The sequence below is a fragment of the Bos taurus genome, chromosome 23 (assembly GCF_002263795.3).
Source record: "Bos taurus isolate L1 Dominette 01449 registration number 42190680 breed Hereford chromosome 23, ARS-UCD2.0, whole genome shotgun sequence".
Classification (NCBI taxonomy): Eukaryota; Metazoa; Chordata; class Mammalia; order Artiodactyla; family Bovidae; genus Bos; species Bos taurus.
The window spans coordinates 32,208,971-32,236,274 of NC_037350.1; the positions used below are offsets into that span (position 1 = coordinate 32,208,971).

General features: G+C 41.4%; 2 protein-coding genes across 14 annotated transcripts in view; one reads left to right on the plus strand and one right to left on the minus strand.

Annotated features, from left to right (window-relative positions):
* The window catches only part of SLC17A1 (solute carrier family 17 member 1), a 240,792-nt gene that overhangs the window by 182,407 nt on the left and 31,081 nt on the right, over positions 1-27,304 (plus strand). The gene's annotated exons all lie outside the window — the stretch shown is intronic.
* Positions 1-27,304, minus strand: part of SCGN (secretagogin, EF-hand calcium binding protein) — a 52,392-nt gene that overhangs the window by 19,127 nt on the left and 5,961 nt on the right. For 2 of the 6 annotated variants that reach the window (XM_010818500.4, NM_001099173.1), the window contains 4 exon segments: positions 22,143-22,235; positions 17,220-17,309; positions 7,016-7,072; positions 6,512-6,589 (listed from right to left, as the gene is read on the minus strand). In XM_010818500.4, coding sequence (XP_010816802.1) covers positions 6,512-6,589; positions 7,016-7,072; positions 17,220-17,309; positions 22,143-22,235 — 318 coding nt within the window. 6 annotated transcript variants of the gene reach the window in all.

The following is a 27,304-nucleotide window of genomic DNA, read 5'->3' on the forward strand; positions in this document are numbered from 1 at the left end:
TGTTCATTGTTCAGGTTTCAAACAGTTTTCAAATACACCAATCCTTACTTGGGTCAATTTGAATTCATTTAGTAGGTTACATCTAAATAAAGCATTTAATGCTAAACCTTGGAACCACTTCTTTAATGCAGTGTTGCTCTGACTGTGTCCATTGCTCAGTAAAAAGCCATTAAAGCAGCAGTAAAGTGATTTCACACTTGGTGTATCACTTAGTTAAAGCTCAGATTCTCGGAGTCTTTTTAAGTGTTGAGTTTCTAAAAGTTAGTGTACCCAAAAGTCTTTAGGGAAATGTAAAAGACCTTTTTAAAAAAACAAAACTGTAGCCCAGTTCCCATATCTGTTCATTGGAAAAGTATAAATTGCCTCTGCAATTTAAGAAAGAAAAATGAAATAGATGAGCCTGAATCTCATTAAACTGGTCTGATTTTCAGGGTAAACTCAGACCCTTGGGTGGAAACTCTCACTAGATTCTTGGACACTTATCTGTCTCACCAGTGCATAAAGGACCAATGAGGGGTCATCTGGAGTTTGATCATGGTCCTATCCTCATGGGATAGTTTGGAATAAAAATGAATGCTTAACTGTAGCATGCTTGAGCAGAAGCAGCAAGGGGTTTAAACTATGAAACAGACACATAACGTGAATAACAGGACAGTCTTGGTCCATGGACATCTCTCAACCTAGATACTCAAAAGTTGGTTAAGACCGTACGGATTCCCCTCAGCTGCTTCTCAGGACTCTCAGCTTCTGGATCTAAGCTCAAAGTCATCAAAAGTGTACATTGCTGTTTATGTCTTCATTTCATTGATTTTCCTCAGGTCAGGGCATTCCGTTGTAAGGGCTGCCAGCCTGAGGTTTCTTAAATGTAAACCGTAAGACTGTGAAGAAAAGAGCTTTGGGCAACTAGGGTTGCAGGGCTGATGCTGATGAGCAGAATCTCTTTTCAGCCAAATATCGGCTTTGTAAACAGTCTACATGTCTCCTCCCTGCCTGCTGCTGCTGCTGCTAAGTCGCTTCAGTCGTATCCGACTCTGTGCGACCCCATAGATGGCAGCCCAACAGGCTCCGCTGCTCCTACCTCTTACGATGGGGTGTTTGACTGAGGTGACTGACGCCTGGGGCTTTATGCAGCCACAGTTCACTCTTCTTCCCTTTCTCCCTTCCCCAGTTTAATCAATCAATGTTCCTGTCTTCTCCAGAACAATTTTGTAGAACCCATTCTTGTTTCCCTTTGTCCTTCATTGCTTTGTTTCCTCTTTGGTGTTTAATAAGATGTCAGTTTGCAGGATTGTTTAGGTACTTCATGAGGAGAAAAATCAACTTTTCTGGGTAATAAATTCTGTTTTGGCTGTCAGAGCTCCTGTATTATCTATCAAAATATTAAGAGAATCCTAATCTCCTAACATGGCCTTTTCCTCACCTTGCTCTTCATTTTATTCATAGGGATTTGTACCTCTTCTTGATTTCTCATAGAGCTTAACCCTCCTTCTTTTGAAAATTTTCAATTTTATAATTCAGCACTTAGACTTTCAGTCATAAGTGTTTCAGTCTGAATACAGTTTAAAGATAGATTGGGGTCTGGGAATTTCCACTCCATCCTTATCATCTCTGACCTGTAATCCTCAGTTTTTTCATTTATAAAATAGATTGTTTATTTAAATACTTATTTCATAAAGTTTGTGTAAGAATCAAGTGAGATGTTTGAAAAGTGCTTTGCACAGAGCCTAGCACAAAAGGAAGTCTCAATTATTATGATTAAGATATTTAGTACCAGAACAACACTGGCAGTGTTTCAATGAAAATAAAGTACTGCATGTTAAGGAAGCATCTTTTAAAAGTTTAACTTTAATTCTGTTCACCTACCTTTTCTTTTTTTAAAAAAAATTGAAGAATAGTCGATTTACAATGTTTCAGGTATACAGCTAAGTGATTCAGTTATGCCTATATATGTGTATATATATTCTTTTTCAGATTCTTTCCCATTATAGGTTGTTACAAGATATTAAATAGTTTCATGTGCTATACAGTAGGTCCTTGTTGTTCATCTGTTTTATATATAGTGGTGTGTGTCTCTTAATCCCCAATTCCTAATTTATCCCTCCCCTGGCCTTTCCCTTTTGACCACCTAACTTTTCTCGTCCTGCTTTCCTAAAGTTCTAGACTTGCTGCTTCATTGTAATGCATCTTGTTTTCATTATTTTTTTAATCAGGAAAACTTTTTAAAAATAGTTTAATTGCATTTTAAGGTGATGTCGACGTATTTAAGGACTAAAGGGAAAATTGGACTCAGCTGCTACTTACGGGTAGATACAGTATGGCAGTGACATGCACAGCGGGGATGGAAGGGAGGGACCAGAGAGAATTTTTGCTCCTTTTCCCTTTGTTTTTTTAATCAAATTTTCTCCCAGTTGGAAAACTCTATAAGGTCAGAGACCATATCTTTGTTGGTAGGTTGTCCCTAAATAGTTGTTGAAGGAGTGAACTCACATCTTTGTGTGAACTAGTTTACCAGATCACATTCTAACTGGAGAGAAAAGCATTAAGAGAGCGGGGGTTTTGGTGAGGGAGCGGGTGTTCTCCGTCACTGTGAGACCCTACCCCTCAGACCTGAAAAACCACTTCAGACTCAAGAAAAAACACAGTGACGTGACTTCCAAGTCCATGAGGACAAATCCTAGGCTTGTCCTGCTCCGATTGTCTTTTCTGGATTTGCTCTGCTCGGTCTCCTCAGCTGCCTGTAGCTCTAGCCGTTACTCCTATAGATCCTACTTGCCGTCATCAGCGTGGGGCTCCCATCTCCCTGTCTGTCTCCATACACTGGGCTCAATGTGGCTTATCCCCACTCTCTGGATGACTCTGTGATGAAGGATCCCAGTGAGAGACCTAAGGATGGAGCCCAGCACTCCCAGGCACCCTTTCTGGTTCTGCCCTGGAGGATCTGGGTTTTTTTTTTTTTTTTTTTTTAATTTCAATTTATTTATTTTAATTGGAGGCTAATTACTTTACAATATTGTATTGGTTTTGCCATACATCAACATGAATCCGCCACAGGTTTTAAAAAAGGAAAGAGAACAAGGAGAATTTCAGAACACAAAACACCGCTGGAGGATGGTCAGATCTGCGCAAAATGCTGCTATGTGCAGTATGTAGTATGGAAGACACCCCAAGAGGGAGCAGGAATCACGCTGGGGCTGGAGGGTCATGAGGAACACACATAAGAGAAGCAGGAGGATCCCAAGGGCAAAGTTTGCTAACACTGTCACGGTTTATTCCTAGCTGTCTATTAGGTAATAACAGAATTCATTAGGGAGTCCACTGTGTGCCAGATTCCACGTGAGGGCTAAGAACATGCAAATAAGATGCCACCTTGCCCCAGATGAATTACAGGCTAGTGGAGTGCAAGATCCGTAAACAGTGTCAGTGTCACCCTTGACTCTTAGCTGTCTGATCAGGAAATCCTACTGATTCCATCTTCAAACAGATCTAGTTCTCGTCTCTTCTGCTTCCCAGCCCTGGTCCAAGCTGCCATCCTTTCGCCTGGATGAAGGGGTGGCCTCTTAACAGGTCCCCCTGATTCCCTCCTTGCCTGTTTCAGGTGTGTTTCAACACAAAAGCCAGCTCATGGCATCTTCTGCTTCAAACCCTCCGTCTCCCTCCAACTAAACCACCAAGTTCTCAAAATGGCCCCCAAAGCTTGACTTGGTCTGGCCTCTGTGTCATCTTTTCTTACTCTGCTCCAGCCACACTGGTCTCCTTCTGTTCCTGGAAATCCTAGGCACACCTCTGACCCAGGGGCCCTGCTTGCTGCACCTTTGGTCATTTCTCAAGCTGCATCATCTTGAAAGGCCACCCCTGACCACCCAGTTGAAAATCATACCTTCTCCCCAATCTCCCATCCTAGCTGCCCTGCTGGCACTATCTGGTCTACTGTTTAATTTGTTCCATTGACACTCATTACCTTCTATCATGCAATGTAATTTATTATTTATTATGTTTATTATTAGTGTCTCTGTTTTGCTCACTGCTGAATCCTTGCTGACTAGAATAGTGCCACAGGCATAGCAGGTATTCAATGGATATTTGCAAAGTGAATTAAACAGATGACTACGATGTTAAGACATTGAAATACACAAGATACTATAGGAGCACAGAGGAGAAGCACTTGGAGCCACTATAGAAGAAGATGATGGAAGAGGGCAAAATGTCTAACTAAATTTTGAAGGATGAGCAAGAACCAGGTGGAGAAAAGTAAGGAAAAAATAGCTGAGCTATGTTTAAAAGTCAGAAAATAGTGGCTTAGTATTCTAGTTGGAGGTGGGAGGAAGCCCCTCGGAGTTAGGGTATTCAAAGAAATGCTAGAAATCTGCTGGGGATTCTTAGTGCAAGCATTTCACTGCCTAAGGTCTGCTTTATAAGTTAATAAAAGCAAGGTAACAACGGCCAGAGCTAACATAATGTTAAATCAATGTTGAAAAAATGCCCAACTGGAAGAGTAATCTCCTTGTTATTCTCTCTCGCAAGCAGTTTCAGTCTAATTTCGTCTTTCAGAGTATTCATGCTATTAGAGAGTTTCACAGAAACCTAGGACAAAAGGAAACCAGAGATACACGGGTAGGTGGGAAATTGCTTCCTGCTTCTCAGAGATTTCCCGCTCACTCTTTAACGCTAAGCCTGTCAAAGGATTTCAAACAGCATTATGCATGCTATTTAAACAGGTCAACATAGTAGGAAGCCAAATTATTTCCTGGCCTGGGGTGTGAGTCTGTCCTGAGCATCGGCTTAGCTCCCATCCAGGCCACTTCTAAGTTGTCATGGTCAAGACCACATTCTTCCTTCCCAGAGCCTGTGCCCTTGGCGGAAGACAGCATTCATAGTTGTCGGGATACAGAGTGAGAGCCAGAAGATCCAGGGCTGAAAGCCAGGCGAGCCCAACTTCCAGTTTAACTGGTGCCTTAGGCTAGACAACTTATCATTTCCCAGTTAATCAGATTTTTAGAAGGAGTTTAGGAAATTAACTTGGTGGTAGCTTAGTCACTTACCCTTTCTAAGCCTCAACCATCAGATATACAGAATAGCAGGAACAATGCCAAGGCTATAGAAGAGTTGTTAGAAATAATACAGTATTTGGAAGCATCGACTAAAGGCCTAAATAGGTCAACCTTGTAGTACACATTTTAGCAGGGATCCATTACTCTTCTCCGTGATATTAGCCCTGATGGTTCACCAGAAGATTCAGTAAGATGAGTCTGTTTAAGAACTCTTACTATAGTAAGTATAGCAATTGCACAAGCAATTATACCTTTATCAGTAGTTTTCTTGCTTATTAATTAAGAAACCTGCAAAGGTTGATTGGAATGAAGCACACATTTGGGGATGGGAAGGGATTTAGGGGAGACAAAAGGTAGAGAAGCCAGATTAGATTCAATACAGATTATTATAGAGTAGCTCTGGGAGAAAAGCTTCAAGCTAGGAACTGAATGAGAATGTGAGAATGAATTCACCAAAGGTAACTTCTCCTACTTCACCATTTTCCAGGGAGCTTTGATGCTAAAATAATCTCAGGTCATTTAGGATATGATTGCATAAGTGGCAAAAGGAAGTAATGACAACAAGGACTACAACAACCGCTACAGGCAGAGCTAACATGTATTGAATGTTGGTTATTTCCTGGATGCTCTGCAAAGCACTTCATATGCATCCACTCACTTGCCCTCGTAGCAATTAGGTATTATTAATCCCCATTTTTCAGCTGAAGTAAACAATAGACCATTTCTCAAGGTCATACCTATAGTTGGCAAAGGTGGAATATGTATTTCCCAGCTTTCTGACTCTCCATTGCCCTAAACGAATGTACTAAATGAGTAGAATAATCCATGGGGGGCAGGGGCCAGGGGTGGGGTGGGGGACAGAGGGACGGGGGGTGGGGGGGTGGCTCCCGTGTGTTTGGTCCTGGTTGTCTAGGTCCACATTTCCTTGTTTCTGTGTGACTTGGATTAACCTCAATAACTTGAGATTACTGACTGGTTCTTAGTAACCTGATATTAACTGGTCTCCCCAAGGATAGGTGAGCAGCTCTCTTTCGAATGCATGCAGTCTCATCTCAAGAGAGAGACTGCTGCTACTGCTAAGTCGCTTCAGTCGTGTTTGACTCTGTGCAACCCCATAAACGGCAGCCCACCAGACCCCACCGTCCCTGGGATTCTCCAGGCAAGAACACTGGAGTGGGTTGCCATTTCCTCCTTCAATGCGTGAAAGTGAAAAGTGAAAGTGAAGTTGCTCAGTTGTGTCTGACTCTTAGCGACCCCATGGACTGCAGCCTACCAGGCTCCTCCATCCATGGGATTTTCCAGGCAAGAGTACTAGAGTGGGGTGCCATGAAGGTCTCTTCATGCATTTGTCTAGTCTGCAAACACTCACAGAGACCTTAATTTTGTTCCAAATGCTGTTTCTGGGCCCTGGGGAGACGGTGGGGAAGCTGTCTTCATAGAGATCGCATTGCTCAGTTACTCACCATGGTGCCAGTATATTCTTCCAGCTTAGCCTCTGAAATGGCCTTTTTGTGGTGGAGGAAGAGGTCTCGGAGGAAGTTCTGTGAGATCAAGAGAGGAGCTGCATTTTATCTAGTGACAAATAAACCTAAAAATCTCAAGAGGCTCCTTTTTAGAATTGTCATTTGCTTGTTTTAGAGAGGAAATGTAATGCTTTTTATCAAGCAAGAAGTTCAAAATGCAGGGCTGTCACAGTTTGAAAGGAGCACTGTTTAAACGGAACCCAGAGAACAGCTCGAAGCATAAAAAGATGTCATAAATCCTCAATTATGTCTTTCCTAGAGAGAGCAATCAGTGTCACCTACAGTTTCTAAACCTTCTAAACACGAATCAGTTTTTTAAAATTAGCAAATTCATTTCCATGTTTCTTGGAAACACAGAAATCAAGCTCATGATACACACATATCAAATTCCCAGGGATGAGCTAACCTGCCGTTCGCCCAGAGACAGCTCCCAGCAACACTTACACAAAGTTCAGCAGCTGATATAAAGCCACTGCTGTCAGCATCGTATTTGCGCCAAATCTGAAATACATAAAAGCCAATAATCCATTTATCCTCAGATAATTTGGGTTCAAGTTATGCTGATGTCTACTAAGGTTCAGCATCTGATAACAGTACTTAACTGGGTGCAAATAAAACTATGTGGAGAAGTTTAGGCTTTCTTTGGTGACAGCTCTTTTGGGGCAGAACTCACTAGAAATGACTCCCTGCATTCGCTTACAGCCACTTAGGGAGGACCACAGTACTCTCACTGAAAGGGAGCTCTTGGAAAGTTTGAAGTGGAAAGATATGAAGGAATGGCCTTCAGTGGGAGAAAATATGGCAGAGTAAGAAATCTTCTTTGTACTAAATTCCTAAAGATGCAGAGCCCTCTACAAACAACTCTTTAAATATGTAGCTCAGCTGGCAAGAAACTGAGATGACAGAAACTAAAGTCTGTCTTGGGTACATCTCCTGATCTCTGATGAGTTAGCCTGTAGCTTTATCAGGATACTTCACACAAGGTAGTGTGTGTTTGTATAGCCCTGCAGGCTCCTCTGTCCATGGGATTATCCCAGCAAGAATACTGGAGTGGGTTGTTATTTCCTCCTTCAGGGGATTTTCCCGACCCAGGGATCAAACCAGTATCTCCTGCATTGGCAGACAGATCCCTGGGACCACCCAAGGTGGGAAGTCAAACTGAAACACCTAAATAAGACTAAAACCCCAAACAGCAATAACCATAATGAAAAGGTGAACTTCCCCTAAAAAACTGCATGGCAGAAAACATCCCTAAGGAATCTTGCCTGTGTGGTCTTGGCTCTGGGCAAAGGGAATAAAACATCTCTGAAAATTCCCAGTAACAAGCCAACCCTTTCATTAGTTCAATAACAGCATTCATCCAGCTGAAGATACAATTACTTAAACTGGAAGACAGAAGAGCTCAATATTTTTAAGGAAGCGTTGAACTGCTTTCTTTAGTAAATGGTGTAATTTTGACCACCTCTGATTATTGCATATTAAAGCCTCACAAGTTGGCAAGTTCCCTAACTCCTATACAAAATGAAAAAGTAGCACTAAGGTGTTTCATTTTGTTTTTTTAAGTGACAGATTTTTCCATTGACGTGGAATGGGTTACCTGAGTCACCAACTGCAGGGACCTTAGTTCTAGACCAGAGCCAGAGTCCGAGCTAAATATCCTACAAGGATAGTAGGAACTACTGATGCTGATGTTCCCTGGGAAGTGTTCAGAAACTTTGCTCCTTTCAGTCCCCGTCACCAATATTTCTGCCTGAATCTAGCCAGTCTTAGAAAATCAACTGGTTAAATGTGATTTATATCCTAATTTTAATGGTATGAATATATCAGAACTAAGAATGAGAATTTCAAATAATAAAAAGTTTACATGCTTTTTTTATGCTGTTCACCAAATATTTTCCATCGAAATTATCTTGTAACTTTACTACAACTAAACTACTGGAGAACCAAAGATCTTTATGTGACTGCTACACATGCCATCTTGAAAGAATGAAAGCAAAATAAAGAGGTTTCCAGGCAAACTAAAGCAGGGTTTATTACCATCAGATTCTCAGTAAAGGATATACTCCAGGTAGGAAGAACTCAAAGAAGGAAAATTTAAGGTAAAAAAGGAATGGTGTACAAAGACAATGGGAAACACTTGGGTAAATGGCAACATAAAATCTTGTTAGCTTAAAATTTATGGGATTAAAGAAAACAAGCTAGAACTAGTATTCTGGATGATAACGGCTAGTGAGTTGATTGATACATGCTAACACTAAAGTGTCTTAAGGTCCTATAGGTCAAGGGGAATATAAATATATTAAGGTAGAATTTCTTAAAATATGTGTGATAGTAGTAGGTTATAACAAATTTAATTTTAGAAAAAGAATTCAGGTTTCCAACATATTTTTTTTTTAAGTTGGATAGAGGAAGAGAAAGATCTTTGCAGAAGAAATTGACAAACTAGAAGGGAGGGAGGAAAAATGGAAAAAGTTAAACAAAAAAAGTTTCCATAATGCTATTTCCTTTTCCCATTTCTCAAGATTATTCAAGCCTATACAGGCCTAACATTTTAATACTTTTTTACTTATTGTAAAATGAAATCATATTCATTGTACAAAATTAATGAAATACAAAGAGAAGAAAACTCTAATCTTCAGAAATTTCTACCCCAGAGAGGACAACTTATCATTTTTATGTCTTTCCTTTTCATTGTATTTTTGTTATATATGTGACATAATGAAGGGGGATCATAGAGGCTATATACTTCAGTGGTCTATTATTTTTCATTTAAAATTTTCTGTGAGCATTTTTAAGTACAACTGAAATTATTTTCAAAATGTCATTTAAATAATTTATAAATAATTGTGATTCTAAGATGGAAAATGCAAAAATACAAAGAATTAAAGATCATCCTAAATCTTATCCCTTAAAAACAACCAATATTTATCTTGCATGTATTTACCCATTATCTTAGTTACACTGATGTTAAGGGTAAATAAATTTTTAAGCAAAATTAAGATCATATTGTTTATATAATTTTGTTTCATAACACTGTAATGCATTTCCTTCTTCTCATTAAATATTCTTTGAAAACTTGATCTTCAGTGATCCGTAAAATTCCACAATGGGGTTTTTCTTTCTTGAATCTCCAGGCCTAGAACAGTTTCCAGCATAATGCAGGTGCTCATAAGTATTTGTGGAATGAGCGAGTATCATAATTTACCATTTTTCCTTCCTTGTTAGACATTTATGTTATTTTCAGTTATAACTATACTAAGTAACACTGGAATATTTAATGTACATCATAGCGTTGAAAACTTGTCTACATCTCTGATTATATTCCTATATAGATGCTTGGAGAAGTAGGACTATTAAGTCAAAAGGTAGATTTTTAGAATTAACTCTGGATGATGAAATTTTAGTGGATCCTGATTACATTTTTGCAAAACTGCTTTCCATAAGATTATCCCACTGTGCATGCCTACCAGCAGAGCATAAGCAACAGTTTCAGTGCTTCCTTGCCAGTGCTTCATCTTTTCGTTAATCCCTCTAAAATTTTTACCACCTTAGTAAAACTTAGTTGTTTCTAATTTGCATTTCTTTGGTTCCCACTATATATCTATTGTCTACTCAGATTTTTTTCTGTGAATTGTTTATGCAAATGCTTGTTCAGTTTTTCATAACTTCCATTTGACAAGAAGATAAAGTAGTATAGAAGTGTGCTAAGTTATTATCTCCTAAATGGGGACTTGGAAGGTCTTTCAGGAATAGGGCCCTGGGTGTAGTAGCTGTCCTAAATCTACCGCTCTGGCCTTTAAGATGCCCTGCTCTGTCCTCCCTGGCCTATTTTTCACCCACGGACAGTAACACCTATGTGGTGACCCAGGGACGAAAGAGCAGATAAAACCAAGGAGGGTCTTGGAATGCAGGAACAGAAAAACCAGACCCTTAGCATCTTTCCCTCCCCCATGTTGTAACTATAATGGAACAGTATAACCTGTCTCCCCTCCTACCCCATAGGGAGAAGGTATTTGCCCTCCTCTTCCCCCACCCAGTATACATGCCTCATCCCATCAGCAAATGACCCGCAAGACCCCTATCCCACTCCTTGTACCCTAGGTATAAAAGTGGACTAAGGACCCCTGTTCAACGTCAGTTCTCCCTTGAGCTGGCCTACTGTTCTAACAGTGTCTCCCCCTCTAATAATCTTTATTTTCCTCTCATTCTGTCTCATGTCTGGAAATTCTTTTCCAACCCATACCCAGACCACAACATTTTTGGTGGCCCATACGGGGACCTTGGAGTCTCCTCCCCCACCTCCTCACTTCTCCTTTCTTATAGGGACCCTCTGCAAACAGTCAAGTGTTGTGGAAGCAACTGAGGAACTCTGGCCAGGCTTACCCTGTGGTGTGTTCCAAAGGCCCCACTGCTCACTGTGCCCCAGTAGCTGGCACCCGAATGGGTGAGGGTCTCTTCTTTGTCTTCTTTCCAACTAAGGACTAGGCCAACCAATATTGTGTGGGCACAGGTCAGGCACTTAAAAGCTGTTACGGTGCCTGCCACGTGAAGACTCCCTTGTGAGAATAAGGGGGACACGGAACGGATCAGGCCACAAGGGCATCCGCCCCCAGCAAGACAACTTCCGTGCACCATGTCAGGCACATAGTGGTTGAAGCCAAACAGAGACCATCATCCCTGGCCACCGTCTCCCTGCTAGGATTGTAAGGCAGATTCCTCAGCCTTCTTCCCTGTGACGTTCACTTCTTTCCGTTTTCGGTCCAGACTGATTTACAGGAGCCTAGGTGTTGTCTCTGAGCTATCCCAAGAGTGCCTTCTACATTTCAGGGAATTGCCAAAAGGGGAGTCACCTGGTTGCTCCCAGCCCACTTTACCTGAGACCTCAGCCTTGGGCAAATTAGAACTTCAAAAAAAAAAAGGTGGGGGAGGGGGTGAGTGTCACAGAGACATTTTAAATCTCAAGCGGAAAACGGAGATCTCTGTCTGTCTGGATTTATGTATGTCTCAGTGTGTGTCTTTTGGGTTTTTTTTTTTTTTTTTTTTTTTTTTAATATTGCTGAAGTTGTGAGTTCTAAGTTAATTGGCTTAAAGAAAAGTAAGCACTTACAAACCAGACAATTCTAAACACGAGAAATTAACCTAAATGAATTTCAGATTCACATGAACTGGGAAATATTCAATATTAAATATTTAGTATAAATGTTTGCTAATCTAATATAGACATGTCTAAGAGTCATTAACATTAAGCATAATATTTTCACTGTGCCTAGGTTTATTATAAGTTAAATATTGTTATATCTGTTACAAGTTTGTCAGCAAGGAAAGTAACTCGAGTGAAACTTTTAAAAAAGAAAAATCTAAATGAGACAAGAGCTTTTAGTTAAACTATTAAGAATAAGTATACTTTAGAAATGTCTAAAATAGTCTTGCCAGATTGGGGTAACTTGAATTTCTAGAGTTGTGCTGAACTACATGACAAAAGTTTGTTGAATAGCTAGGTCATTTCCAAATAAAATAAGATTCTGAAACATTCATTATTGAACACTAACTTCCTCTTACACAGAAACCAAAGAGATTTTGGACTATTAATGAATAATGTTTGATGCCATCCTGAGATGTTCTCTAGAATTTTTTTTTTTTTTTTTTAGAAATTATCACTGGTATTTATGTTCACCAATCTATAGAATGCTAATATATATAAGGTCAGTTCTTGGTTGCTTAAGGAAAGTAGGATGTGTGTTTTCAGTCAAGAAGGTATGAGAAATGAAATTACATTTTCTGAAGAGAAAGGGAAGTAGGTCTGACTTACAGGTGGCTGTTTCAGGATGGGAGAACAAAGTAATGGGTACAGAACATGATAAGAAGGTTTTATGAAAAGTGGACCCCAAAAGGAAGAGTTTTGTGCATAAATACAAGTTTTCTTGAGATGTTGAACTGCCTTTGATAATGGATTTTAAGTTTCTTTACCTCTGAAGTGCTCTGTTCTGTTTACCTTTGAAATTTTCTTTGTTACTTTGGATAAGTGAATATATTGTTTCACAGTGATCTATATGATCTTATCTGATTGAGTGTTATAAACCCTTTTGATATTTATCAACAAAATTTCCTAAATAACTTGACTTCTAGCTAACTTTGGGATGCCTCAGAGGGCCCCTGAGACATCCAAAAGAGCTATTAAATTACTTAGTTCATTTGACACGTTAAATTACATGGGATGTATTGTTGGGGGAGTGATGAATCTCCTCAGGTTATATTGTATGGTTGGTGTTACTTATATAGATATCCTAGAAATTATGTGAAATTCATGAAAATCTGATATGTCCTGGTAAAATGTTGTCAGTTATAATTCTAGTTATCATGTTAAGGTGTTACAAGTCACAGCAATGACCAGGCTACTTTGCCAATTGCAATTTAATCAGATTTTAAACATGCCTTCTATGGTTTCACTCTCATGCCTTTAGAAAAATCCTGCTAGTTCTTCAAGATTTGTGGAAAAGACTTTTCTAAGATTAACTGATAAATTTTGTTTGTTATCTGGTAAACTGGTAACAGACTGAAATTTAGTCTACTCTCTGTTAAGAGAACAAAGTTTTCTTAGAATGAAGCTTTCAGTAACAGATTATGAATTTCTTTGTGTTTAAGTGATTTATATTTGTTTTTAAAATCTTTTGTTACTTTGGTAAAGTAAATAAACATTATTTAAGATTATGGTATATGTAGACAAAGCTCATTCTACCTCTACAAAAATAAGCCCTCACTGTTAGACTTTTGCTATCCTGATGTCCTTAAACATGGCCACAGTCTACTCCTAAATCAGGGAATTAGAAATGGGTGAACAATAGCTGAAAATCAGAGAGTCAGGGCTATAAGAAATCCAAGAGAGCTGCTTGGCTTTTCCTGGCACCCTAACAAACCTCATTTTTATTTGATGGGTTAAAGCCTTCCCTGGCTACAGGGTTAATGCCTTCATAATGAAAATATCATGTTTCACTGAATATTAAGTTTTGTTAATTGTTAAACTAAGTTTCTAGTTTTGTTAATTAAGTTCTGCTAGTGTCAGACTTTATTTTTTGGGGCTCCAAAATCACTGCAGATGGTGACTGCAGCCATGAAATTAAAAGACGCTTACTCCTTGGAAGGAAAGTTATGACCAACCTAGATAGCATATTCAAAAGCAGAGACATTACTTTGCCAACAAAGCTCTGTCTAGTCAAGGCTATGGTTTTTCCAGTGGTCATGTATGGATGTGAGAGTTGGACTGTAAAGAAGGCTGAGCGCTGGAGAATTGATGCTTTTGAATCTTGGTGTTGGAGAAGACTCTTGAGAGTCCCTTGGACTACAAGGAATCCAACCAGTCCATTCTGAAGGAGATCAGCCCTGGGATTTCTTTGGAAGGAATGATGCTAAAGCCGAAACTCCAGTACTTTAGCCACCTCATGCGAAGAGTTGACTCATTGGAAAAGACACTGATGCTGGGAGGGATTGGGGGCAGGAGGAGAAGGGGACAACAGAGGATGAGATGGCTGGATGGCATCACTGACTCGATGGACGTGAGTCTGGGTGAACTCTGGGAGTTGATGATGGACAGGGAGGCCTGGCGTGCTGCGATTCATGGGGTCACAAAGAGTCAGACACGACTGAGTGACTGAACTGAATTGAACTGCTGCTAAGTCACTTCAGTCATGTCCAACTCTGTGCGACCCCATAGACGGCAGCCCACCAGGCTCCCCCATCCCTGGGATTCTCTAGGCAAGAACACTGGAGTGGGTTGCCATTTCCTTCTCCAATGCATGAAAGTGAAAAGTGAAAGTGAAGTCGCTCAGTCGTGTCCAATCCTAAGCGACTCCATGGACTGCAGCCTTCCAGGTTCCTCCATCCATGGGATTTTCCAGGCAAGAGTACTGGAGTGGGGTGCCATTGCCTTCTCCAAATTAAGGTCTAGTGTTTACTAAGACTCAGTTCTGAGATAGTTCCTTGCTGTTATGTTATATTGCTAAAAAGTTTAATTAATTAAGTTATTAGAAAAGACACTCTAAGTTTGTTTCTAAAGCGTATCTCAGTAACCAGTCTTCAGATAAAGATCAGGCGTTCCATGATGTACAACCAGGAGATTAACATCAGGCTATATGCTAAAGCTGAAACTCCCAATACTTAGGCCACCTCATGTGAAGAGTTGACTCATTGGAAAAGACTCTGATGCTGGCAGGGATTGGGGGCAGGAGGAGAAGGAGACGACAGAGGGTGAGGTGGCTGGATGGCATCACCAGCTCGATAGACATGAGTTTGAGCAAACTCCGGGAGTTGGTGATGGACAGGGAGGCCTGGCATGCTGCGATTCATGGGGTCGCAAAGAGCTGGACACGACTGAGCGACTAAACTGACTGATAGATAAGTCACATAACAAATGAAGTCAGATGACCTGGGGTATACTGAGCTATACCTAATGAAAGTTCTTAAATTCTTGCTTGTGACCTTATTAATAACTGCTAGCTATATTATTTTCTATGTTACTTGTTTCAGAAGATTGTTTTTTATGTTACCAAATGTGTGACTGAGCCTGTGATAAAATGCTGATATGTAGTTCCATATGAGATCAATGATTGTAACAAAGTAACTCTAGATTCAGGAAGAGGCAACAAGAGGGAATATTTTCTTGGACCAAGAGCCTAGTAAGACAGGTATGGTCCAGAGACTTTTGCTGCTCACAAGGCCTGGTCTAGTAACAGCACATTGAGTGGCCTGTTAATGGAATCTATGTTAGACTTGGGAAAGAGCCTTCCCAGGACCGCAGGACACAATGGCCATGAAATGCCCACAAAGCATGGTCAAATATGTGGTTATGAAGGGACCCTGCTGACTGGAAGTTGTCACTTGCCAGCTGCCTCTACAAGGATTACTTCGTGACCACTGCAACCTGCTGACCTTCAACATCCTCTGAAAGGAGTTCAGGGTGGAGATCAGAAATAAGGCACTCTGTGCTCTGGAAAAAACCCACAAGAACCGGCCTTCAGATAGTTAGATGTTTTCAGGTAAAGATTTTATGAGCCCAAATCCTTGCACCTTCTCGTACCTAGAGAAACACTAACGTCACGAACAAAGATCTGGGCCTGGTTCTCCTGGCTAGCCCCTGAGCAGCTTTTCTACTTCTATTAATCTTTGGGCCACGTACCTTTAATTTTCTTGTTAAGTTTGTTTCTTCTAGAATACAACAAATCTCCAAGTAGTAGCATGACAAGAATATTCCCTGACCAACACCTAGACAGTGCTGAAACAAGTCACCTTATCATTCCATTCACTCTCATCTCCCTCTGTAAATGCAGCCTGATAGCAGGCAAAGGGAACCCAGAGCCCCACAGTGCCCCTGTACAGCCTGAAGTCAGAGTGGTCGTCGCCCCTTTTTCTTTGAGACTGGATTCCCAAATGCCTGAGAAGGGAAATAGGTAGATAGTTAGACATGAGCAGGGTATCAAAAGGGGCCAAAGAATTGGCCCTAAAAATATAGAGAGGAACGTGATGACCCAAGGATGAAAGAGCAGATAAAACCAAGGAGGGTCTTGGAATGCAGAAACGGAAAAACCAGACCCTTAGCATTTTTCCCTCCCCCATGTTGTAACTATAATGGAACAGTATAACCTGTCTCCCCTCCTGCCCCATAGGGAGAAGGTATTTGCCCTCCTCTTCCCCCACCCAGTACACATGCCTCATCCCATCAACAAATGACCTGCCAAACCCCTATCCCACTCCTTGTACCCTGGTTATAAAAGTGGATTAAGGACCCCTGTTCAACGTCAGTTCTCCCTTGAGCTGGCCTGCTGTTCTAACAGTGTCTCCCACTCTAATAATCTTTATTTTCCTCTCATTCTGTCTCATGTCTGGAAATTCTTTTCCAACCCGCGCCTGGACCACAACAACCTAGAGGCTGAAAGAGGAGCCACTGATTCTGCCTTTAGTTTTCACTCAGGCACAGTGATTGCGAAGAGACACCTGCTGGCTGGATCGGCCCTCTAATAAGTTATATTTTGACCATACTATGCCTTCAAATCTAGAATTAGTCACCAACATTTAAAACTAAGTGGTTGCCTATAGGGGCTTCCCTGGTGGGTTCAGTGGTAAAGAACCTGTCTGCCAATGCAGGAGACCCAGGTTTAATCCCTGGTCTCCGAAGATCCCCTGGAGAAGGAAATGGCAACTCACTCCAGTACTCTTGCCTTGGAAATCCCATGGAACCTGGCGGGCTGCAGCCTATGGGGACATGACTTAGTGACTAAATAACAATGAAGTTGCCCATGGAATCTTGATCTCTAGCCTGCATTCTCAGAAGGCAGCAGTTCTCTGGACCTCACAGGGCTCTGGGCAGGCTGGTATTCTCTGGGCTCCACGTCCCTCACCCTCCCCTCCCATTACATTCCTCAGATACCTGCCTTCCTCTAGCACATGCTAAGGAGTCTGTTAGCTCAGGAGCAGCCTAGGTCAACCCACTGAGGGAGCACATTGAGACTGGGGGCCACAGTCCAGGCTCAACACCAAGGGCTTCTTTGCATGGTTTTGTCCCATGGGCAGCTCTCCCTGGGGGAGTGGGCAGGGGAGGTGGCAGCCATGGCAGGTGCCTGGGATCCTGGCCTCCATAGAAATACAACCAAATGCTCACCCGCATAAACTCCACACTGCTGTCCAAGGGGGTTTCCTGGCGAAAGAGCAGAAGAAAGTTTTCATCCTCAGATAAGAACATGCCGGCAAGCTAAAGAAAAGGGGAGACATAGCAGTTGGTGACACTGACCAGTGCTCCCTGGGTAAAAGGCACAGAGCAACATATTAGAGAGCAGAACAACTTAGAACTCTCAGGGTGGTGAGCTCACGTTGCAGCTCTGTGCCCTCAATTGTCATTTTGGGGGCACATTCACTGATTCTTTCAAGAAGTATTGGGCACTCTTACTAGATATGAAATGCTATGAGTATCTATTTTCTACGAGCTTACAATCCAAAATCATCATTTAATAATAAATGTGTTAGTGTTTAAAATGTTCCACACTTTATCTTAGAAGCTCCAGCATTAACAACTACACGTATTAGAAAAGAGAAATACCAAATAACTTTTTTAGAATTAACAATCACTAATATTTATTGAGCATTTACTGTGAGCCAGGCACTGTGCTAAGTAAACTGGCATTTTTCTTTATTTTTGGGTTGCTGGGTTTTCATTGCTGTGCAGGCTTTCTCTGTTTGCAGCGAGCTGAGGAACTACTCCTGGTTGCAATGTGCAGGCTCATTGCCGTGGCTTCTCTTGTGGTAGATCATGGGCTGTAGACACGGGGGCTTCAGTAGTGTAGGTACACAGGCTCAGTTGCCCCATGGCATGTGGGATCTGCCTGTGTCCCCGGAATTGGCAGACAGATTCTTAACCTCTGGACCACCAGGGTTGTCGTCGTTGTCGTTTTTAATATATATATTCTTTATTTGGCTGTGCTGGGTCCTAGTTGTGGCACTCGAGATCTCTCTTCATTGTGACGTGCAAACTCTTAGTAGCAGCATGTGAAATCTAGGCCCTCTGCATTAGGGGTGCGAAGTCCTAGTCACTAGACTTCCAGGGAAGTACCCCAAATAATTTTTATATGTCCTATGAATTGTTCTGTGGGCTTCCCTCATGGCTCAGACAGCAAAGAATCTCCCTGCCAAGGTAGGAGACCCAGGTTCGATCCCTGGATCAGGAAGATCCCCTGGAGAAGGAAATGGCAACCCACTCCAGTATTCTTGCTTGGAGAATCCCATGGACAGAGGAGTTTGTGGACTACAGTCCATGGGGTTGCAGTATTTGAGGGTATTTGAGTGTGTATTGTCTTCTCCGTTCTCCTTCATAAACCACAGCCATTCCTTCTATAATCATTGTCATTGTTCTCTTGGCATTTTGTATAATGCCACAGAGTGACTCCAGAGCAAATACTTTGGGTAGGTTGTACGAATAATTATTTCACACTCCCACTCATATTCTCTAGTTGGATGTAAGTCAGCTGAAGGGTGTATCATGTGAACAACAGCTGTCATATATTGAGTACCTGCTACCTGGCAGGGGTACTGGTGATGTGCTTTTCATTATCATCTCATTAAATCATCATGCCAGTCCTTCAAGCAAATAGAAAGATCCCTGTTTACTAATGGGAGGCAGCACAGTGCAGGATGTGATAGGCTTTCATGTGGATCCAAATTCTTCTCTATCATCACCTATTATTTGATCTTGGACAATTTAATTGATGCCTCTGTGCCCCAATTTCCTCATGTGTAAAATGAGGATAATAATATTTATGTTATTGTTCTATTGCTCAGTCGTGTCCAACTCTTTGTGACCCCATGGACTGCAGCACACCAGGCTTCCCTTCACTATCTCCCAGAGTTTGCTCAAACTCATGTCCATTGAATCGGTGATGCCATCCAACTGTCTCATAGGATATAATATTTATATCTTGGCGTTTATGTGAAGACTAAAAGTAAGATGAGGCACTATTTATGAACTGTTAAGCAGAGTCCCTGGTACTTATTAAAAACTTAGTCAATGGTAACTGCACTGTGGATCTAGATGATGAACTTGAGGCTCTCAGAGATGAAGTCTCTGGCCCAAGGTTTCATATTTCACCATTTTTCTTTGTGCTGTTCCTCCCCACCCACACAGGGTCAACTGGAACTGAGAACCACTCTTTAGGACTAAGTGTTTTTTCATATGGAGTGGCACAGGCTGAGAAACCAAATTAAAATGTAATTCACTGGCCCTAATTAGAACCCACTCTGTCTTCAATTTATCTGGAATGGCACAGAGGAACCCTGGGCAAGTCAAGTACACAGATCATCCTCTAGTCTCACTTTGGCTCTTACTTGTGACTGCTTTCTCATTTTATTTTGTGCTAAAATATCTAAAATATGTGCGTGCATGCTCATTCGTATCTGACTCTTTGTGACCCCATGGACTGTAGCCCACCAGTCTCCTCTGTCATGGAATTCTCCTGGTGTAAGAAGTGGCAACCTGCTCCAGTATTCCTGCCTGGAAAATTGCATGGAGAGAGGAACCTGGAGGGCAAGAATACTGCAGTGGGTTGCCATTTCCTTCTCCAGAGAATCTTCCTGACCCAGGGATTGAACTTGGGTCTCCTGCTTTGTCAGGGGAATTCTTTACCACTGAGCCACTTGGGAAGCCCTCCTTTAGGTTACTTGCTTTCAACGCTGCTACCAAAAAAGCTGCATTCTGTTTCATATCTCTATCTTCTGTCATTGTTTGCTGTTGTTGAATAGTTTAAAAATAACATCTACTAATTAAGGATTCATTTCAGATACACCATCTAATTTCTATAATTTTTTAATCTCTGGGGCACTTTGCCTGATGAAGATCATATTTATCTTCCCAGGAGCCTCAGAATCTTTATATAGTGCTTATAAGTTTGATAAATCCTCTCTAGAGACTCTGATGGATCCTCAGTTTATCTCCTGGATCTTGTTTAGGCTCTTTTGTCTAGGTACCCCACTGGGTTTTCTCACAGATCTCCATGCCGGAAGATGGTAGCCCTCTGACTCCTTTTTCTCCTGATGCAATAATATAAACACTTCTACATATGCAACGTCATCTCTTTTTCCCTGCTCTTTTCCTCTGTCCATTGAATTCTCCAGGCAAGAATACTGGAGTGGGTAGCCATTCCCTTCTCCAGGGGATCTTCCCAACCCAGGGATCAAACCCGGGTCTCCTGCATTGCGGGCATATTCTTTACCATCTGAGCCACCAGGAAAGCCCAAAATGTGTGCAGATGGGCTGATTTGTATGTCACAACTACCTGTAACTGAAGTAACCCTAACAGTCAATGATAAAGCCGGAGACAGTAGGAGAGACCTTGCTACTACTCTTAATACTCACAGACTCAGGAGTTTTGAAGGGGCTTTGGGACCAAAACAGTCCTATACTATCAGCTTCTCTACAGATAACATCAATTATGCCATCAGCAGGACTCCATAATAGAATGTTTAGCATGGGTGTCACAGTTGTTGTCAGGTTCCCAGTTGCTTTAGGAATTGGTAAGAAAGATAATGGCAGAGTTTTTCACTGTTTGCCATGTTTCATTTATTATTAACAAACATTTGGGGCTTCCCAAGTGGTGCAGTGGTAAAGAATCCACCTGCTAATGCAAAAGATGCAAAAGACGAGAGTTCGATCCCTGGGTTGGAAAGATCTCCTGGAGTAAGAAGTAGCAACCTGCTCCAGTATTCTTGGCCTGGAAAAGTTCACGAACAGAGGAACCTGGAAGGCTGCAGTTCATGGGGTCAAGAGGACATGTCTGAGCAACTGAGCAGGCACGCATACGTAACAAATATTTACTAAGCACCCCTATGCACTGTGCTCTGTCCTGTGAGCAGAAGGATGCAACAGTGAACGTGTCATTATAAATACTTCGGTACTTTTACCTGAAACTTGCAATTACATTTCCATTAATGAATACATTGCTGCTTTTACATCAATTGCAATGGAATTATTGGTTATATAATATTTTGCCTTTTAGTGAAAATTTTGGAAACAACTACACTCATAAATATCCAGTTTAGCGTATTCATTTTCTGAGAAGGCAGCCTTTTGGTGAACATGTCTATTTTTTTATAAGAAGACATTATCTTGCTTTATTATCATAACTTTCTGAAGAAAAATTACTATTTTCATCAATAATATTGACCTAGTATGACAGCATCAAGAGACTAGCCTTTCAGACTTCAGATAATATGTCTAGTAGGCAATTTTGACTATGAAATAAATATGTTAGTTTCATAGTAGCTTATTTTTATGTATGGATACGTAACTCTATAGAATAAACCTGTATAGATTCATACCTGTAACTTAAACCAGTGCCAACCACTTCTTGGCCATATGATGCTGGATAACTCAGTTTCCTCATCAGTAAAATAGGGATAATGTTTGATGACCATTTTTGTAGCTACTGTTACAAAACGTAATATACAATGTACAATACAATAATATACAATACATTACTCTAGAATAACATAATATGTGTGGAAATTCTAAACTGTGAATCTTTTTGTAACTGGAAGAGAAAATAATCAGGTTCAAAGACAGGCTGTGTGAGGTACTGCATGCTTAATGCATTTCCTTGCTTTAGTTAAGTACGTAGTAAGTGTGGTTTGAGTTGAAGTCAAGACACCAGCTGTCTGTTTTGTTTTCATGATGTTCAGAGGTAGATCTTTCCAGTCCGCCCTGGGAGCTGATGCTGAAATTTAAACTCATTTATTGTCAGTAAGTTTTTCCTTATGTCTAGGTTGAATTTGAACAGGACACTGTGTAACTGAAAAGCCTCCAGCATATCAATTACCCAATTATAAAATAAGTGTAAATATTGATTGACCTAAATAAAATGATATCCTTGTCACTAAGATTGATGAAAAAGGAAAAGCGAGTACTTCAAAAGTGTTATCTAACTCAACTGCCTTGCAGAGGGTTCTAATTTCCCAGTCAAATGTAAAACTTTCTGTATTCTGCAGAGAAAATCACAGCCCAAGAAGGTATTGTCAATAAAGGTACAGTCATAAAAGATACCTCTTTCATCTGTATGCAGCCGTCTTTAGAGACATTGTGGGGAGCCATAAATTGTTGCTTCATCTTCTGTACATTTTCTTCTTTGACCGCATCCTACAGTGGGCCAGAGAGAACCACATTAAAGCCACTGGGATTCCAAGAATGTTAGTTAGGATATCAAATATTCAGAGTATACAGCCTGATAATTACATTAGTCTAACCAAGTTCCCTAGTCATTGAAAAAGATCTCACCAATTGCAGACAAGAGAGAGGTGATGGAGATTTCTTAAATAACCATTAATCAGAATCCAAACTAGGTAGCACAGCTAGTGAGCTCCTAATATATGAATGAAGAGAAACTTAGAGTGTTGACGGTATGAATTTGAACATTTTTCTATATTTTTTGTGACAAGAGATTGTATTGTAGTGAACATACAAACTTTATTCCCAAGAACATTTTGTTCTATTTTTAAGTGAAAAGTCCAGCTCTTTGGGGCCTTTGGTTTACCATAGTTCATTCTCTTAATCTTGGACTCTCCAAAAATAATAATTAGAAGGGGAAAATAATTACAGAGGAAACCAAAGAAGTAATCATTGAACTACCAAAGATGTGACATATCCCTTCCTTGTACAGCTTTTTCCACACATTAAATTCTTCTTCATCAGTGGACTGTAGGGTTATTACAAAGAAAGATGACATATATAATCAACAGTGGAGGATGTATTTTAATGCAGAGGCTGAGAGTCACAGGCACTCCCAAACAGTGCCAGATTCCTAGACTCCAGACTAGATCAGTTACACTAAACTGACTCTCCCTAATACTGTCATGGTATTCCTGCCAACCAGGTTTCCTCATCTGACACTCCTCTAAGTACAGAGAAATTAGCCTCTTTAGTCTTGGCACCATTGATTGTGTGGTTGGTCTGTTGTATGGGTGTGTATGTGCATCATACAGAGAAATCATTTAAGAAGGTGGGTCTTCACTTTGAATTTCAGCTTGGTCTTCTACCTTTAGTTTGAAGGCACAGAACTTGACTTGTCCTCTCAGACCTCTAACCCCAAAGTCCATGACTGTCCCTTGAACCTAAAGCAAGAAAGTCTAGGGTTCCCTCTGTTGTTATGTCCAATCAGCACCCACCCCGCCCACCTTCTCGGAGACTCTAAGTCCCAAGAGGGTACTTAGCATCTCTGGAGCATTGAGTCTCAGCGTGTGTGGCAATCTGTACATGAAGAATGTGCACACAGCCCCCAAAAGTGATGCTCTGCAACAGACTGGCTAGATGTAGACCTAGTTCAGAGGCAGTTCTGAGCATTTGAAAAGAAAAAAAGTTGGAGGGGCCAGTGTGGTGGGTATAGTGAGTAACAGCCAGCAGCAAGACTGGCTGATGTTTCCATGAAGTCAGTCCCCTCAGAGGCTGTGAGGAGCAGGTCATTACAAGCTGCTGCTTCTCCAAGATTGACTAGCAGGCAGCTTGCTGTTCGAAATCTTAAAATTCCTTCTCCCAAGGTCTGTGTGACTCTCACTAATCAAGGGAGGAAAGTAGCCCTAGTCAGCCTCTGATGAACTGCCCGCCATGTCTAAACACCAGAGTGAGTGGCTGCCTGGTCATGGAGGCCTCCCTGCTGGTGGTTCTGGACTCACTGGGGCATCACTGATTAGAAGTAGGTGTCACAAATGGTGATTGTCCCTCAGCTGAGAGGAACATGCCTTCTTGTTAAGGACGTACTTAGGGCCTACTCATTTCTCAGCAGGAAAAAAGAGTCCAGAATTAGGAATGGTTTCCTGAATTGTGGTTGTTCCAGTAGCATGGAATGCCCAGTGAAGGTCCCTGTAGCCATATTCCCTGAGGGCATGCCTCTGAAATTTCTGACTAACAGTTTAAACAGCTTATCCCTTGGCTCCAAAAGCCCTCTCCTTCACCAGGAGCTGAGGAGAGGTGCCTGGGGCTACAGCCACAGCTCAGCAGGACTGGCCTGATTATATCACAACCCACTCCCTGATATGTACTGTCCCTGAAGGTGAGAGGAGATGCAGACATCTAACAAATAAATATAATTCTTAGGTACATCAGAATTTTATTTCCACTAGCCTAAGGACTCTGCAACCTCCAACCCCTCCGCCTCTGGCTTCAGGAATGCCTGCACAGCACACAGTTGCCCGAGACACTGGAAAGTCATTTGTTTCCTTTGCTCTAAGGACCATGCCTGTGCATGTGTGAGAAGGTGAGGCCCCAAACCAGATAGGAGGCAGGGGTGAGGTAAGAACAGCCAAGCTATGGGAGATGGCACCCATCTTCTCCCTCACTAATGGGAACGAAACACTGCTTCTAAAGTCAGCCAAAGCCCGAGAAGAGGACAGCCATGTCCCCAGCCTAGAGCAGACCCTAGTGTTTGAGTAGTTCCACCTCTCACCCCATGACTGAAAATAAGACACTTTAAGTTTCAGTACTGAAAGTATTTAGTTTCAGTATTCATAAAAGAGAGCAACTTTCCTCTTCTTTAAATCACTAAAGCAAGAAGCTTTCTGAAAAGGTGTGATGGGGGACACTCTCCAACCCCTTCTGATATCTATGTCAGAAGCTTTCTCTGTCCGTTTTCTTTAATAAAACTCTGCTATACAAAAGCTCTTGAGTGATCAAGCCTGGTCCCAAAGCTAAACCTTCTTTGGTGATCACAAATCTGACATTGTTCACTGTAAGCTATCATCTTGGGGGCTCATCCTGGATCTTCAGGACAAGGTAAGAACACTCAGAGCTCTAGCCTCTCTGCTTTCTCAGTATACACGTTTTCTGCTTTACTTGACTAACTCTTCTGTGTGCTTGTGTGAATGAATGACACTGTGTGAATCAAGTGATGAGCCCTGCTCTGTGGTTTTGCAGTGTCTTGTAATGACTGAAGGCAGCCCCAAAAAGGGGAGCCTTGTTGGGGGTTTATACCGACCTGCCAATGCCAAGAGACACCCAAGGTCCTGCGAGGGGAGCGACCGAAAATGGGCGAAGCGTGTGGACTGAACTTTCCTTTCTTGGTCAGCTTTTCCTGGTCTCTTTGGCCATTTCATAATTGCGTGGGAAATGTGGCCCACGGAAGAAGGGAATGGCAAACCACTTCAGTATTCTTGCCTTGAGAACCCCATGAACGGTATGAAAAGGCAAAATGATAGGATACTGAAAGAGAAACTCCCCAGGTCAATAGGTACCCAATATGCTACTGGAGATCAGTGGAGAAATAACTCCAGAAAGAATGAAGGGATGGAGCCAAAGCAAAAACAACACCCAGTTGTGGATGTGACTGGTGATAGAACCAAGGTCCAATGCTATAAAGAGCAATATTGCATAGGAACCTGGAATGTCAGGTCCATGAATCAAGGCAAATTGGAAGTGGTCAAACAGATGGCAAGAGTGAATGTCAACATTCTAGGAATCGGCAAACTAAAATAGACTGGAATGGGTGAATTTGACTCAGATGACCATTATATCTACTACTATGGGCAGGAATCCCTTAGAAGAAATGGAGTAGCCATCATGGTCAACAAAAGTCCAAAATGCAGTACTTGAATGCAATCTCAAAAATGACAGAATGATCTCTGTTCGTTTACAAGGCAAACCGTTCAATATCATGGTAATCCAAGTCTATGCCCCAACCAGTAACACTGAAGAATCTGAAGTTGAACGGTTCTATGAAGACCTACAAGACCTTTTAGAACTAACACCCAAAAAAGATGTTCTTTTCATTATAGGGGACTAGAATGCAAAAGTAGGAAGTCAAGAAACACCTGGAATAACAGGCAAATTTGGGCTTGGAATACAGAATGAAGCAGGGCAAAGACTAATAGAGTTTTGCCAAGAAAATGCACTGGTCATAGCAAACACCCTCTTCCAACAACACAAGAGAAGACTTTACACATGGACATCATCAGATGGTCAACACCAAAATCAGATTGATTATATTCTTTGCAGCCAAAAATGGAGAAGCTCTATACAGTCAACAAAAACAAGACTAGGAGCTGACTGTGGCTCAGATCATGAACTCCTTATTGCCAAATTCAGATTTAAATTGAAGAAGGTAGGGAAAACCACTAGACCATTCAGGTATGACCTAAATCAAATCCCTTATGATTATAAGTGGAAGTGAGAAATAGATTTAAGGGCCTAGATCTGATAGATAGAGTTCCTGATGAACTATGGACGGATGTTCTTGACCTTGTACAGGAGACACGGATCAAGACCATCCCCATGGAAAAGAAATGCAAAAAAGAAAAATGGCTGTCTGAGGAGGCCTTACAAATACCTGTGAAAAGAAGAGAAGTAAAAAGCAAAGGAGAAAAAGAAAGATATAAGCATCTGAATGCAGAGTTCCAAAGAATAGCAAGAAGACATAAGAAGGCCTTCGTCAGCAACCAATGCAAAGAAATAGAGGAAAATAATAGAATGGGAAAGACTAGAGATCTCAAGAAAATTAGAGATACCAAGGGAATATTTCATGCAAAGATAGGCTCGAAAAAGGACAGAAGTGGTATGGACCTAACAGAAGCAGTAGATATTAAGAAGAGGTGGCAGGAATACACAGAAGAACTGTACAAAAAAGATCTTCACAACCAAGATAATCATGATGGTGTGATCACTCACCTAGAGCCAGACATCCTGGAATGTGAAGTCAAGTGGGCCTTAGAAAGCAGTACTATGATCAAAGCTAGTGGAGGTGATGGAATTCCAGTGGAGCTATTTCAAATCCTGAAAGATGATGCTGTGAAAGTGCTGCACTCAATATGCCAGCAAATTTGGAAAACTCAGCAGTGGCCACAGGACTGGAAAAGGTCAGTTTTCATTCCAATCCCAAAGAAAGGCAATGCCAAAGAATGCTCAAACTACCGCACAATCGCACTCATCTCACATGCTAGTAAAATAATGCTCAAAATTCTCCAAGCCAGGCTTCAGCAATACGTGAACCGTGAACTTCCAGATGTTCAAGCTGGTTTTAGAAAAGGCAGAGGACCCAGAGATCAAATTGCCAACATCCACTGGGTCATCAAAAAAGCAAGAGAGTTCCAGAAAAACATCTATTTCTGCTTTATTGACTATGCCAAAGCCTTTTACTGTGTGGATCACAATAAGCTGTGGAAAATTCTGAAAGAGATGGGAATACCAGACCACCTGACCTGCCTCTTGAGAAATCTGTATGCAGG